The sequence below is a fragment of the Eucyclogobius newberryi genome, unplaced genomic scaffold (genome assembly GCF_026437365.1).
Source record: "Eucyclogobius newberryi isolate DKJ021-1_F unplaced genomic scaffold, fEucNew1.0.hap1 SCAF_607, whole genome shotgun sequence".
In the NCBI taxonomy this organism is placed as follows: domain Eukaryota; kingdom Metazoa; phylum Chordata; class Actinopteri; order Gobiiformes; family Gobiidae; genus Eucyclogobius; species Eucyclogobius newberryi.
The window spans coordinates 1-12,500 of NW_027316287.1; the positions used below are offsets into that span (position 1 = coordinate 1).

The following is a 12,500-nucleotide window of genomic DNA, read 5'->3' on the forward strand; positions in this document are numbered from 1 at the left end:
GAGTGAGATTTCTGCTCTGAAAAGTCCATATTCTTAACCACAAAACGTTTAGAAAGAATTCTGTCTTTGAAAAACGTCAAAGTGCTTATTATTCACAGGGAGGGGCTTAGAGTCGGAGGAGGGGCTTAGAGTCGGAGGAGGGGCTTAGAGTCGGAGGAGGGGCTGAGTGTTGGAGGAGGGGCTGAGTGTTGGAGGAGGGGCTTAGTGTTGGAGGAGGGGCCGAGTGTTGGAGGAGGGTCTGAGTGTTGGAGGAGGGGCTGAGTGTTGGAGGAGGGGCTGAGTGTTGGAGGAGGGGCTGAGTGTTGGAGGAGGGGCTTAGTGTTGGAGGAGGGGCCGAGTGTTGGAGGAGGGGCTGAGTGTTGGAGGAGGGGCTGAGTGTTGGAGGAGGGGCTGAGTGTTGGAGGAGGGGCTGAGTGTTGGAGGAGGGGCTTAGTGTTGGAGGAGGGGCCGAGTGTTGGAGGAGGGGCTGAGTGTTGGAGGAGGGGCCGAGTGTTGGAGGAGGGGCTGAGTGTTGGAGGAGGGGCTTAGTGTTGGAGGAGGGGCTGAGTGTTGGAGGAGGGGCTTAGTGTTGGAGGAGGGGCCGAGTGTTGGAGGAGGGGCTGAGTGTTGGAGGAGGGGCCGAGTGTTGGAGGAGGGGCCGAGAGTTTCGGTATGAGAGTGACCGATACTGGACCACTCTCGATTACACCACTTCCTCTCTCGCTTTCCAGCGTCAGCACTGGGTCAAAACAGACACTGGGTCAAAGGTCAGACACTGGGTCAAAGGTCAGACGCTGGGTCAAAGGTCAGACACTGGGTCAAAGGTCAGACACTGGGTCTAAGGTCAGACACTGGGTCAAAGGTCAAACACTGGGTCAAAGGTCAGACACTGGGTCAAAGGTCAGACACTGGGTCAAAGGTCAGCGGCTCTGGGTCAGTGTAAAGGTCAGTTAGGTTCAGCTGCTGCTCCAAAGTGTCGTTTTAATAACTGTATGAAATGCTTTTATTTGTGCAGAACTCAACAAAAGTGGCTGAAAGAGATTATTGCTCTGCCTGGAATGTTCCACAGTGTGGCATTAAAGCCAGGCATGTGAAGCCAGCAGTCCAGGTTACAAGTCAGATCTATGTTTTTCCAGGTGTTATAACTGGAGCAGTAATTATTCACAATTGTTGACACCAGGATAAATAAACAACAATAAAATACTTTATGTTCTTCCGAGATCGTGAACTTTCCACAGACTTTGAGCAAATTCATGTTTTCTCCAAACTTTTTGTAAAAATTCCAGACCGTGTTTTTGTCCCTTTAAGAGTGGATCCGCCCCCTTTAAGAGTGGATCCGCCCCCTTTAAGAGTGGATCCGCCCCCTTTAAGAGTGGATCCGCCCCCTTTAAGAGTGGATCCGCCCCCTTTAAGAGTGGATCCGCCCCCTTTAAGATTGTTGTTGTTGTTGTTGTTGTTGTTGTTTTATGGCGGTTGGCATCCAATTGTTGCATTACCGCCAGACTTTATTCCTCAGACTTTTCGTAGTCCTCAAGACTGTCGTAGTCCGTAAAAGTACTCCTTCCATTGCTTTGGTGTTACAAAGCCCATGAGGTCATGATATGTCTTTGTGACTAGAATAGTTGTTGTTGTTTCAGAGACCAAGTTGTTGTTGTTTTTGTTGTCGTTTTATGGCGGTTGGCATCCAATTGTTGCATTACCGCCAGACTTTATTCCTCAGACGTTTCGTAGTCCTCAGACTCTGTCGTAGTCCGTTGTTGTCAGAGACCAAGTTGTTGTTGTTGTTGTTGTTGCTGTTGTTGTTGTTTTATGGCGGTTGACATCCGAGTGTTGCATTACCGCCAGACTTTATTCCTTAGACTTTGTCGTAGTCCTAAAAGTTCTTCTTCCAGTGCCTTGACTTCTCCTCAGACGTTTCGTAGTCCTCAGACTCTGTCGTAGTCCGTAAAAGTACTCCTCCCAAGTTGTTGTTGTTGTTGTTGTTGTTTTATGGCGGTTGGCATCCGAGTGTTGCATTACCGACAGACTTTATTCCTCAGACTCTGTCGTAGTCCGTAAAAGTACTCCTTCCATTGCTTTGGTGTTACAAAGCCCATGAGGTCATGATATGACTTTGTGACTAGAATAGTTGTTGTGTTGTTGTTGTTGTTGTTGTTGTTGTTGTTTTATGGCGGTTGGCATCCGAGTGTTGCATTACCGCCAGACTAGTTGTTGTTGTTGTTGTTGTTTTATGGCGGTTGGCATCCGAGTGTTGCATTACCGCCAGACTTTATTCCTCAGACGTTTCGTAGTCCTCAGACTCTGTCGTAGTCCGTAAAAGTACTCCTCCCATTGCTTTGGCGTTACAAAGCCCATGAGGTCATGATGTGTTTTTGTGACTAGAATAGTTGTTGTGTCAGAGACCAACCGGCTTTATTCCAGGGAGACTCTTCTTCACCTTCCTCGCCCTCTTTGACGTTCGGTGCTTTGGAAGTACAAAGCCCATGAGATCATGGGACGTCTTTGTTGTTTTACAAAGCCCATGAGGTCATGGGACGTCTTTGTCGTTTTATCCTTTAGAAGTCCTTCTTCCATCACTTTGGCGTTTCTAGGCCCATGAAGTCCAAGCGCGTTAGAACATCCTCTTGCTCCTCATCCTCGGCTCAGTCTCCAACACCCCCCACCTCTATAAACGTTTACCCAGCCCTGTGCTACATAAGTAAGCAACCACAGCCTGACACAAACCCTGTGACTGGATCGCCAGAACGTTCCGCAGATTGAACTCCCGCCCATTATTCCGAAACCACAAGGCCAACCCGGCCCTTTCCCTATCATAAGCCTCACAGCAAATCAGCACATGCTCGACAGTCTCTGGCACCCGACAGTGACCACACAGACCGGTCGGATGTTTGCCTATCCTACTCAGTGACCAATTGAGTCCAGTATGGCCAATCCTCATGCGGGCGAAGGCCCTTTCCTCCCACGCGTTCCTGCCCATAGACCCGCAAGGACCCACACTACCCTGTATGTGATAGAGATGCCGTCCAGTAACACAGTGGCTCCAAAATTCCTGCCAAAGGCCGACCACATGACTCTTGATAACAGGCTTGATTTCAGACTTGCCCAACTCAACCGCCACATCAATTGATGGCCGCCGAAGGGAACGTTTAGCCAGTGCATCAGCCATTTCGTTACCATCCACCCCCACATGCGCAGGGACCCAAATGAAGGAAACCCTCACATCCTTCCTGGACAGGGAGAGCATCAGACAGAAGATGCCATTCAACACATCCTGTCTGCAATCCGATTTCCCAGATTTAATGCTTTGCAATGCAGAAAGGCTGTCAGAGGCCACCACAATGCCGCAACACTGCAAAGCAGATTCCGCCCATTCCAACGCCAACCGTATCGCTATAAGTTCCGACGTGAAAACAGAAAGGCGATCTGTCAACCTCTTCTTGACCGCTAGCCCCAGGTCAGGCACAAAATAAGCGGCGCCAGTACGCCCACTCTCAGGATCCCTAGACCCGTCGGTATAAATAAACACATCACCTGAGTGCTTATCGATGAGCGCTTGAACGGCAAACTGCGGTGCCCTCCCAGCGACTCCTCTAAGCTTGCCATGCAAGCTAACATCAACAGGAGCCGGGACAAACTTCCACGGAGCTATAGCAGACAAAGCCACCGACGGGCTCACACGCAGATCACCAACCCCCGCAAGCCGCGCCTTCGCATTTCCTACCTGGCTGAAAATCATACCGCCAGCCTCACTCTGCCCCCCATCAACCCTGAGAAAGTCCCTCACCGGGTGAGAGCTCGTATGACCTTGCACATTCACCCAGTAAGCCAACAGAAGTTCTAGCCTCCGGAGCCGTAACGGCAATTCCCCCAACTCAACCTGCAGCGCCGAGACAGGGGAGGTCCTAAAAGCCCTACAGCAGATGCGCAAGGCCTGGGCTTGCTCCACATCAAGCTTCTTTAAGTTAGTCTCAGCCGCATGTAGGCTATACAGCCATAATCAATAGCCGCCCTCATGACGGCCCGATAAATACCCAGGAGCGACCTTCTGCTGGCCCCCCAGTCCTGGCCGGATAGACAACGAAGCAAGTTATTCACCCTTTTGCATTTACCACTGACCTCATCAATGTGCCGACGCCAACTAAGCCTCTCGTCAAAGGTGACCCCCAAGAACCTCACCTCCCTGACCTGTTCGAGCACCTGCCCATGCAGTCGAAGGGAGACGTCCCTATGTCCATTGAAGAAACAGATCACTTGAGACTTCCGTACGGACAGTTTAAACCCCCACTTCAGGGTCCACTGCTCCACCTGCTGTATTGCCCTTTGCAGTTTCGCCTCGTAAAACCGGAGATTCCTCCCTCTCACCCATAGAGCGCCATCGTCAGCATAAAGGCTCCTCCCAACAGACCCATCCACGTCGTCAAAGATGTCCTTAATCATAACATTGAACAAGATAGGGCTACACACACTCCCCTGCGGGATCCCATTCTCCACCCCATAGACCCCAGAGTAAGCTGCGCCCACTCTGGTTTGGATACGCCGGCCAGACAGAAAGCTCCGGACCCAGTTAAACAGTTTACCCTTCACACCACACTTCCGCAGCTTAATGAGGAGCCCATCCTTCCAAACCATATCGTACGCCTTCTCCACATCAAAGAGCACCGCAATAACCTTTTCTTTCTGAGCCCTGGCCAGCTGGATATCAGATTCCAAACACAACACGGAATCCATGGTGTTCCTGCCCCTACGGAAACCACTCTGGTGCGCGGGAAGCAAACCCTGACTCTCCAAGAAGTAATCCAACCGCTCGGTAACCATGCGCTCCATCGTTTTCCCGAGCTGCGACGTCAAGGCAATCGGCCTATAACTTGAAGGGTCAGACGCTGGCCTACCCGGCTTCAGAACCGGCACCACCGTAGACTGTTTCCACGCAGATGGAACACAACCTGAATCCCAAACACGGTTGAAAAGACCCAGGACTAGCCCAAGCGTGTCATCAGTCAAATGAGAGAGCATGTCATAGCACACCTCATCTTTACCCGGGGCTGTCTGTTTCGCCTTAGAAAGTGCTCTCCTTAGCTCAAACAAACTAAACGGAAGGTCAAGGTCATCTTGAGTCGAAGGCTGGTGCCCAATCAGTTCAGAATTCTGGGCCAAAGTACTCTCCCTGTAGTGCCTTTCCGCAGGTGAGAGATTGTCAGAGCTGTGCACCGACACAAAGGTGCTGGCCAACAGTTCAGCTTTGTCAACGTCGCTGACTGCTTCAACACCATTCAGTATTAGGACCGGGGTCCCATGACGGCGCTCAACCCCATGCATCCGCTTAATCATCCCCCAAACATCCCCGAGACGCGTTTCTCTCCCAATTTTGGAACAATACCGCCTCCAATAGGCACTCTTGGCCGTTCTCACAGTTTTCCGCACAACAGCGCGGGCCCTCTTGTAGTCAATGAGGGCACCCTCAGTGTGGGCAACCCTTAGCCGGCGAAACGCCGCATTTCTCGCCCTAACAGCATGACCACATGCTTCAGTCCACCACGGCACCCGCTTCCTATGTCCACTACCACCACTCTTAGGAATCGTGCCTACCGCTGACTGCGTGATGAGCGAGACAATTGCACTATTGAGATCATCCACCTGAGTCAATCCTCCTTCCTGCAGAACCCTAGAACCATCATCAGCTTTCCTCGGGAAAGCCCCCCAGTTCGCCCTTGCCAACTGCCACCTCTGGATCCTCGTTCCCCTGACCACACAGCTCCCAAAGCCAATCACGGTGCGGACTAGATAGTGATCGCTACCAAAAGAAAGATTACCAAGAACCTCCCAACTACAAACACCAGCTAACTCCTTGGACACAAGTGTAAGATCTATTGCACTTTCCGCACCGGTCCCCATATCATAGCGGGTCCCACCCCCATCATTCAGACAAACCAACTCCCTTTGATTGATAAAACCCTCTACCACCTGCCCATACCTATCGGTACCACTACCGCCCCACAAAGCGCTATGCGCATTAAAATCCCCACACCACACGGCCTTTCCCCGAACATCCTTACCGATACTATGTAAGGACTCTAGCGTTAACTCACCACACGGATTATAAAGGTTAACCACAGTAACAGCTTCACCACCCAGCCAGACCCTCACCGCCAGAGCCTCCGGCGCTTTACTCACACTGACAACAACGTAATTTAGGTCATCTCGGACAAACACAGCCACACCTCCGCCTCTACCCTGCTCCCTATCATTCCTAACACACACATACCCTTGTATCCCAAAACCCCACCTAGGTCGTAACCAAGTCTCCTGCACGCACATAACGTGAGGCTTGTTCAACAAGGTAGAGACAAAATGCTTAAATTCCTGGCCATTAGCACGAAGACTACGCGCATTCCATTGCAAGACAACCACCGCCATTATGAGCCCCCGGAACCTGACGGCGCATCGGGAGCCCCCCCACTCCCACTGCCAGAATGGGGCAGGGCGCCCTCCCGCAGCGCATCCTCTATCTCCGTCCACTCGGGGCCCCCAGCTCCAAAGTACTTCCCTGCAGCCTTAGCGATGATCTTAGTCTTTTCGGATCTCTTCTTGGTTTGCCCAGTACAGTTAATCACTTCCACTATAAAGAGGAAGAAATCTTTCCTCTTCACAACTAGTACATCCTCCGCACCCACAGGGCCTCTGCCCGTGGAAGCCACACTCACGGGCATCCCAGTGGGGACCTCCCCCTGGCTGCGGGCAACGCTGCCCCCTCCCCTGTCGCCTAGGACACCAGCAGCACTGGCAGCCCCCACTGCATCCACCGTCACCTGACTACCAGACACCTTCTTGACCGCATCCGCGTAGGATATGCCTTGAGAGGCTCTAACTTTTTGCACCTCCGCAGCCCTCTTGCTGAACACGCATCCCCCGTAGGCAGAGCTATGCTCTCCCCCAGTTACAGCACTTGAGTTTTGCTCCGTCGTCACACTTCCCATACTCGTGGTCTCCTGCACATTTACCACACTTCTGCTTCCCTCTACAGACCGCTGCAATATGCCCAAAGCGCTGGCACTTGAAGCAACGCAGGGGCGGCAGAACATATGGGCGTACGCCATAGCGCATGTACCCAACGCACACCACACGAGGCAGGATCCCACCTTCAAATCTAATCATTATCGACAGGCTGTCACACCTTACCCCATCCCGGGTCATCTTCAACCGCCTAGCATCCACCACCTTAGCTCCAGTCAAATTCTCCTTTATGTCATCCACAGATGTCGTCGTAGGGACGCCTACTATAACTCCCCTGACCGTGCCTCTTACAGCATCAGACACAAGAATGTCCTTCCCCCCCAGACACTTAGCTTCAATCGCCTTCCTTTGCTGAGCCACGTCCTTGCACACAACCAGCAGCGAGCCATCCCTAAGGACACTCGCATGCTTGACCACTCCCACAGCTACAGTCAGGCTCCTTGTCAACGCCATCGGATCCCACCCCTTAAAGGACGCATTATCCTGCGCGAGCTTTATGAACACCTTACACTCTGAACTCACATCCCCGACATCTGCAACCCCCCCGCCCTGCTCCTCACTGAGAGAGCCCTCCATAGACGAGCAAGAAGACGCCCTACGCTGCACAGGATCAGTGGCTCCAGGGGAGTCCTCCCCGCTGTTCATATCGTCACCGACCAGGTCACGCTTCCTCTTCTTCTTCCCCGTCATACGGACCGAGGCGTTCCTCTATGTTGCCGTAATATCCAAACTGTTGTCGTTGTTGTTTTTTATGGCAGTTGGCATCCAAGTGCACGAGGTATTGTTCGTTGTTGTGTTGTTGTTGTTGTTGTTGTTGTTGTTTTATGGCGGTCGGCAGGTGTTTTTGTCCCTTTAAGAGTGGATCCGCCCCCTTTAAGAGTGGATCCGCCCCCTTTAAGATGTTGTTGTTGTTGTTTTATGGCGGTTGGCATCCAAGTGTTGCATTACCGCCAGACTTTATTCCTCAGACTTTGTCGTAGTCTTTGTCAGACTCTTGTGTTTAGTTTCCGTCGTGGATCCGCCCCCTTTAAGAGTGGATCCGTGGATCCGCCCCCTTTAAGAGTGGATCCGCCCCCTTTAAGAGTGGATCCGCCCCCTTTAAGAGTGGATCCGCCCCCTGCGCGCGTCACCGCATCTTGCCGCTCCTCGCGCCGCTCCTCCTTCCTTGCCGCTCTTCCCGCCGCGCCTCCCGCCGCGCCTCCCGCCGCTCCTCCCGCCGCTCCCGCCGCGCCTGACGCCGCTCCTCCCGCCGCTCCTCCTTCCGCTCCTCCTTCCTTGCTGCTCCTCCCTCCGCTCCTCCCGCCGCTCCTCTTGCTGCTCCGCTGATGTGGAAACCCCCGCTTCTTTCCTTTAAAACGCCGTGAGCCGCGGGAGGAGGAGATGTAGCGCGGCAGAGGCGGCGGAGGCGGCGGCAGAGCGGACAAAGCGCGGTGAAGGCGGCGGACGCGGAGTGAGAGCGGTGCGTGTCGGTGCGTGGTCGGTGCGTGTCGGTGCTGTCCATGGGGAACCTGGCGGGAGGATGGAGGCTGAAGGAGCCCAGCACGGTGGAGGAGTGCGACTCCACCTGGGGCTCCGACTCCGAGCACGAGAGCGAGGAGAGCGGCGTGTGCGAGCGCGCGAGCCCCGTGGAGGAGCGCGAGCGAGCGGCGAGCGACGGCAACGAGCTGCAGGTAACGACAGCAGCATAAAGGCTCTAATATCATGTAATTACGCCTGTAATATCATCTAAGAACACCTGTAATATCATGTAATTACGCCTGTAATATCATGTAATTACACCTGTAATATCATCTAAGAACACCTGTAATATCATGTAAGAACACCCGTAATATCACGTAATTACACGTGTAAGATCATGTAATTACACCTGTTATATCATGTAAGAACATCTGTAATATCACGTAATTACACCTGTAATATCACGTAATTACACCTGTAATATCACGTAAGAACACCTGTAATATCACGTAATTACACCTGTAAGAACACCTGTAATATCATGTAATTACACCTGTAATATCATGTAATTACACCTGTAATATCATGTAATTACACCTGTAAGAACACCTGTAATATCATGTAATTACACCTGTAATATCATGTAATTACACCTGTAATATCACGTAATTACACCTGTAATATAACGTAATTACACCTGTAATATCATGTAATTACACCTGTAATATCACGTAATTACACCTGTAATATCACGTAAAAACACCTGTAATATCACGTAATTACACCTGTAATATCACGTAATTACATCCGTAATATCATGTAAGAACACCCGTAATATCATGTAAGAACACCCTTAATATCACGTAATTACACGTGTAATATCATGTAATTATACGTGTAATATCATGTAATACAGCGTTTAATATCATGTAGGAACACGTTTAATATCTTGTAATTACACGTGTAATATCATGTAATTACACCTATAATATCACGTAATTACACCTGTTATATCATGTAATTACACCTGTAATATCATGTAATTACACCTGTAATATCACGTAAGAACATCTGTAATATCACGTAATTACACCTGTAATATCACGTAAGAACATCTGTAATATCATGTAAAAACACCTGTAATATCACGTAATTACACCCGTAATATCATGTAAGAACACCCGTAATATCATGTAAGAACACCCGTAATATCACGTAATTACACGTGTAAGATCATGTAATTATACGTGTAATATCATGTAATACAGCGTTTAATATCATGCGAGCGGCGAGCGACGGAAACGAGCTGCAGGTAAACGACAGCAGCATAAAGGCTCTAATATCATGTAATTACACCTGTAATATCACGTAATTACGCCTGTAATATCATGTAATTACACCTGTAATATCATGTAATTACACCTGTAATATCATGTAATTACACCTGTAATATCACGTAATTACACCTGTAATATCATCTAAGAACACCTGTAATATCACGTAATTACACCTGTAATATCATCTAAGAACATCACGTAATTACACCCGGAATATCATGTAATTACACCCGTAATATCATGTAAGAACACATGTAAGAACACCCGTAATATCACGTAATTACACGTGTAATATCATGTAATACAGCGTTTAATATCATGTAATTACACGTGTAATATCATGTAATTACACCTGTAATATCACGTAATTACACCTGTTATATCATGTAATTACACCTGTAATATAATGTAATTACACCTCTAATATCATGTAAGAGCATCTGTAATATCACGTAATTACACCTGTAATATCACGTAATTACACCTGTAATATCACGTAATTACACCTGTAATATCATGTAATTACACCTGTAATATCATGTAATTACACCTGTAATATCACGTAAGAACACCTGTAATATCACGTAATTACACCTGTAATATCACGTAATTACACCTGTAATATCATCTAAGAACATCACGTAATTACACCCGTAATATCATGTAATTACACCCGTAATATCATGTAATTACACCCGTAATATCATGTAAGAACACCCGTAATATCATGTAAGAACACCCGTAATATCACGTGATTACACGTGTAATATCATGTAATTATACGTGTAATATCATGTAATACAGCGTTTAATATCATGTAATTACACGTGTAATATCATGTAATTACACCTGTAATATCACGTAATTACACCTGTAATATCACGTAATTACACCTGTAATATCACGTAATTACACCTGTAATATCATGTAAGAACACCTGTAATATCACGTAATTACACCTGTAATATCATGTAAGAACACCTGTAATATTATGTAATTACACCTGTAATGTCACGTAAGAACGCCTGTAATATCACATAATTACACCTGTAATATCATGTAAGAACACCTGTAATATCACGTAATTACACCTGTAATATCACGTAATTACACCTGTAATATCACGTAATTACACATGTAATATAATGTAATTACACCTGTAATATCACGTAATTACACCTGTAATATCATGTAAGAACTCCCGTAATATCATGTAATTACACCTGTATTATCCTGTAATTACACCTGTAATATCACGTAATTACACCCGTAATATCATGTAAGAACACCCGTAATATCATGTAATTATACGTGTAAGATCATGTAATACAGCGTTTAATATCATGTAGGAACACGTTTAATATCATGTAATTACACGTGTAATATCATGTAATTACACCTGTAATATCATGTAAGAACACCCGTAATATCATGTAAGAACATGTTTAATATCATGTAATAACACATTTAATATAATTAAGCATCACGTTTAATATCATGTAATGCAGCGTTTAATCTCATATAGTAACCATGATTAATATCATGTAATTACACGTGTAATATCATGTAAGAACACGTTTAATATCATGTAATTACACGTGTAATATCATGTAATACAGCGTTTAATATCATGTATGAAAACGTTTAATATCATGTAATTACACGTGTAATATTACATAATTACATGTGTAATATCATGTAATTATACGTGTAATATCATGTAATTACACGTGTAATATCATGTAATACAGCGTTTAATATCATGTAATTACACGTGTAATATGTAAGAACACGTTTAATATCATGTAATTACATGTGTAATATCATGTAATACAGCGTTTAATATCATGTAGGAAAACGTTTAATATCATGTAATTACACGTGTAATATTACATAATTACACGTGTAATATCATGTAATTACTTGTGTAATATCACGTAATTACATCAGGTCTAAATTATGACAAACAACAAGCAACATTTTAAATTTCCTCAGAACAAATGTCAGTTTCTTTGTTTTTTTCTTTGTCAGTTTCTTTTCTATTACAAAGATTGAAATAATATATTTTCAATAAGGCCGCCCCAAATAAATTGTCTGTTTGCTTTAACCCGAGTCAACATTTTTCATCTGGGTCGGTCGGTAGGAAAATTCTTATTTTTTTTTCACTTTGAAGGCAAAAAAAAAGATCCAAATTTTGTCATTTTTTGAGTCGGAGTGACCACCAGGGGTCAGGCTTTAACAGTCAATGACGGAAAACGTCTCTATCAACCCGATCGGAAGACTAAATCTCACGATTTTAAGATATTTCAATCGACTTTTTGAAAGTCGTTATCCTTTATTTTGGTAGCGAAGGCAAGCAGGGGGAACATGCGGGGGACACGGGCGCCGCCATGTTTGTTGTGATGACGCTACTGGGCGTGTTTCAATCCCAGAATGCATTTGCGTAAGTCAAATTTCATACCCTGACAGAGCCTGGCATTACTCTGGACATGTCAGTGGCGCCGACAGGGGTAAACCAACTTATTAAAGGCAAGACGATTGCTGCGCGCGCTCTGTTTTGTTACAGACACGTGGAGGATTGAAAATGATGACGCGCATGTGTCACGCTGTGCGTCATCAGTCCTTTGAGATGAAAGTCAAGATAACAAGCTGATATTTATTTATCAGTCGGCTACTTTCATAGCAGGTCGGTCGGGTTACGGCAAACAGACATAT

General features: G+C 47.0%; 1 protein-coding gene across 1 annotated transcript in view; it reads left to right on the forward strand.

The window, feature by feature from the left end:
- Positions 1 to 8,346: 8,346 nt before the first annotated feature.
- The window catches only part of LOC140348182 (opioid growth factor receptor-like protein 1), a gene marked incomplete at its 3' end in the record, with an annotated part of 19,735 nt that continues 15,581 nt past the window's right edge, over positions 8,347 to 12,500 (forward strand). Inside the window, exon 1 of the mRNA XM_072434266.1 lies at positions 8,347 to 8,660. Within this exon, the coding sequence (XP_072290367.1) occupies positions 8,490 to 8,660 (171 nt within the window). The remainder of the gene's footprint in view (positions 8,661 to 12,500) is intronic.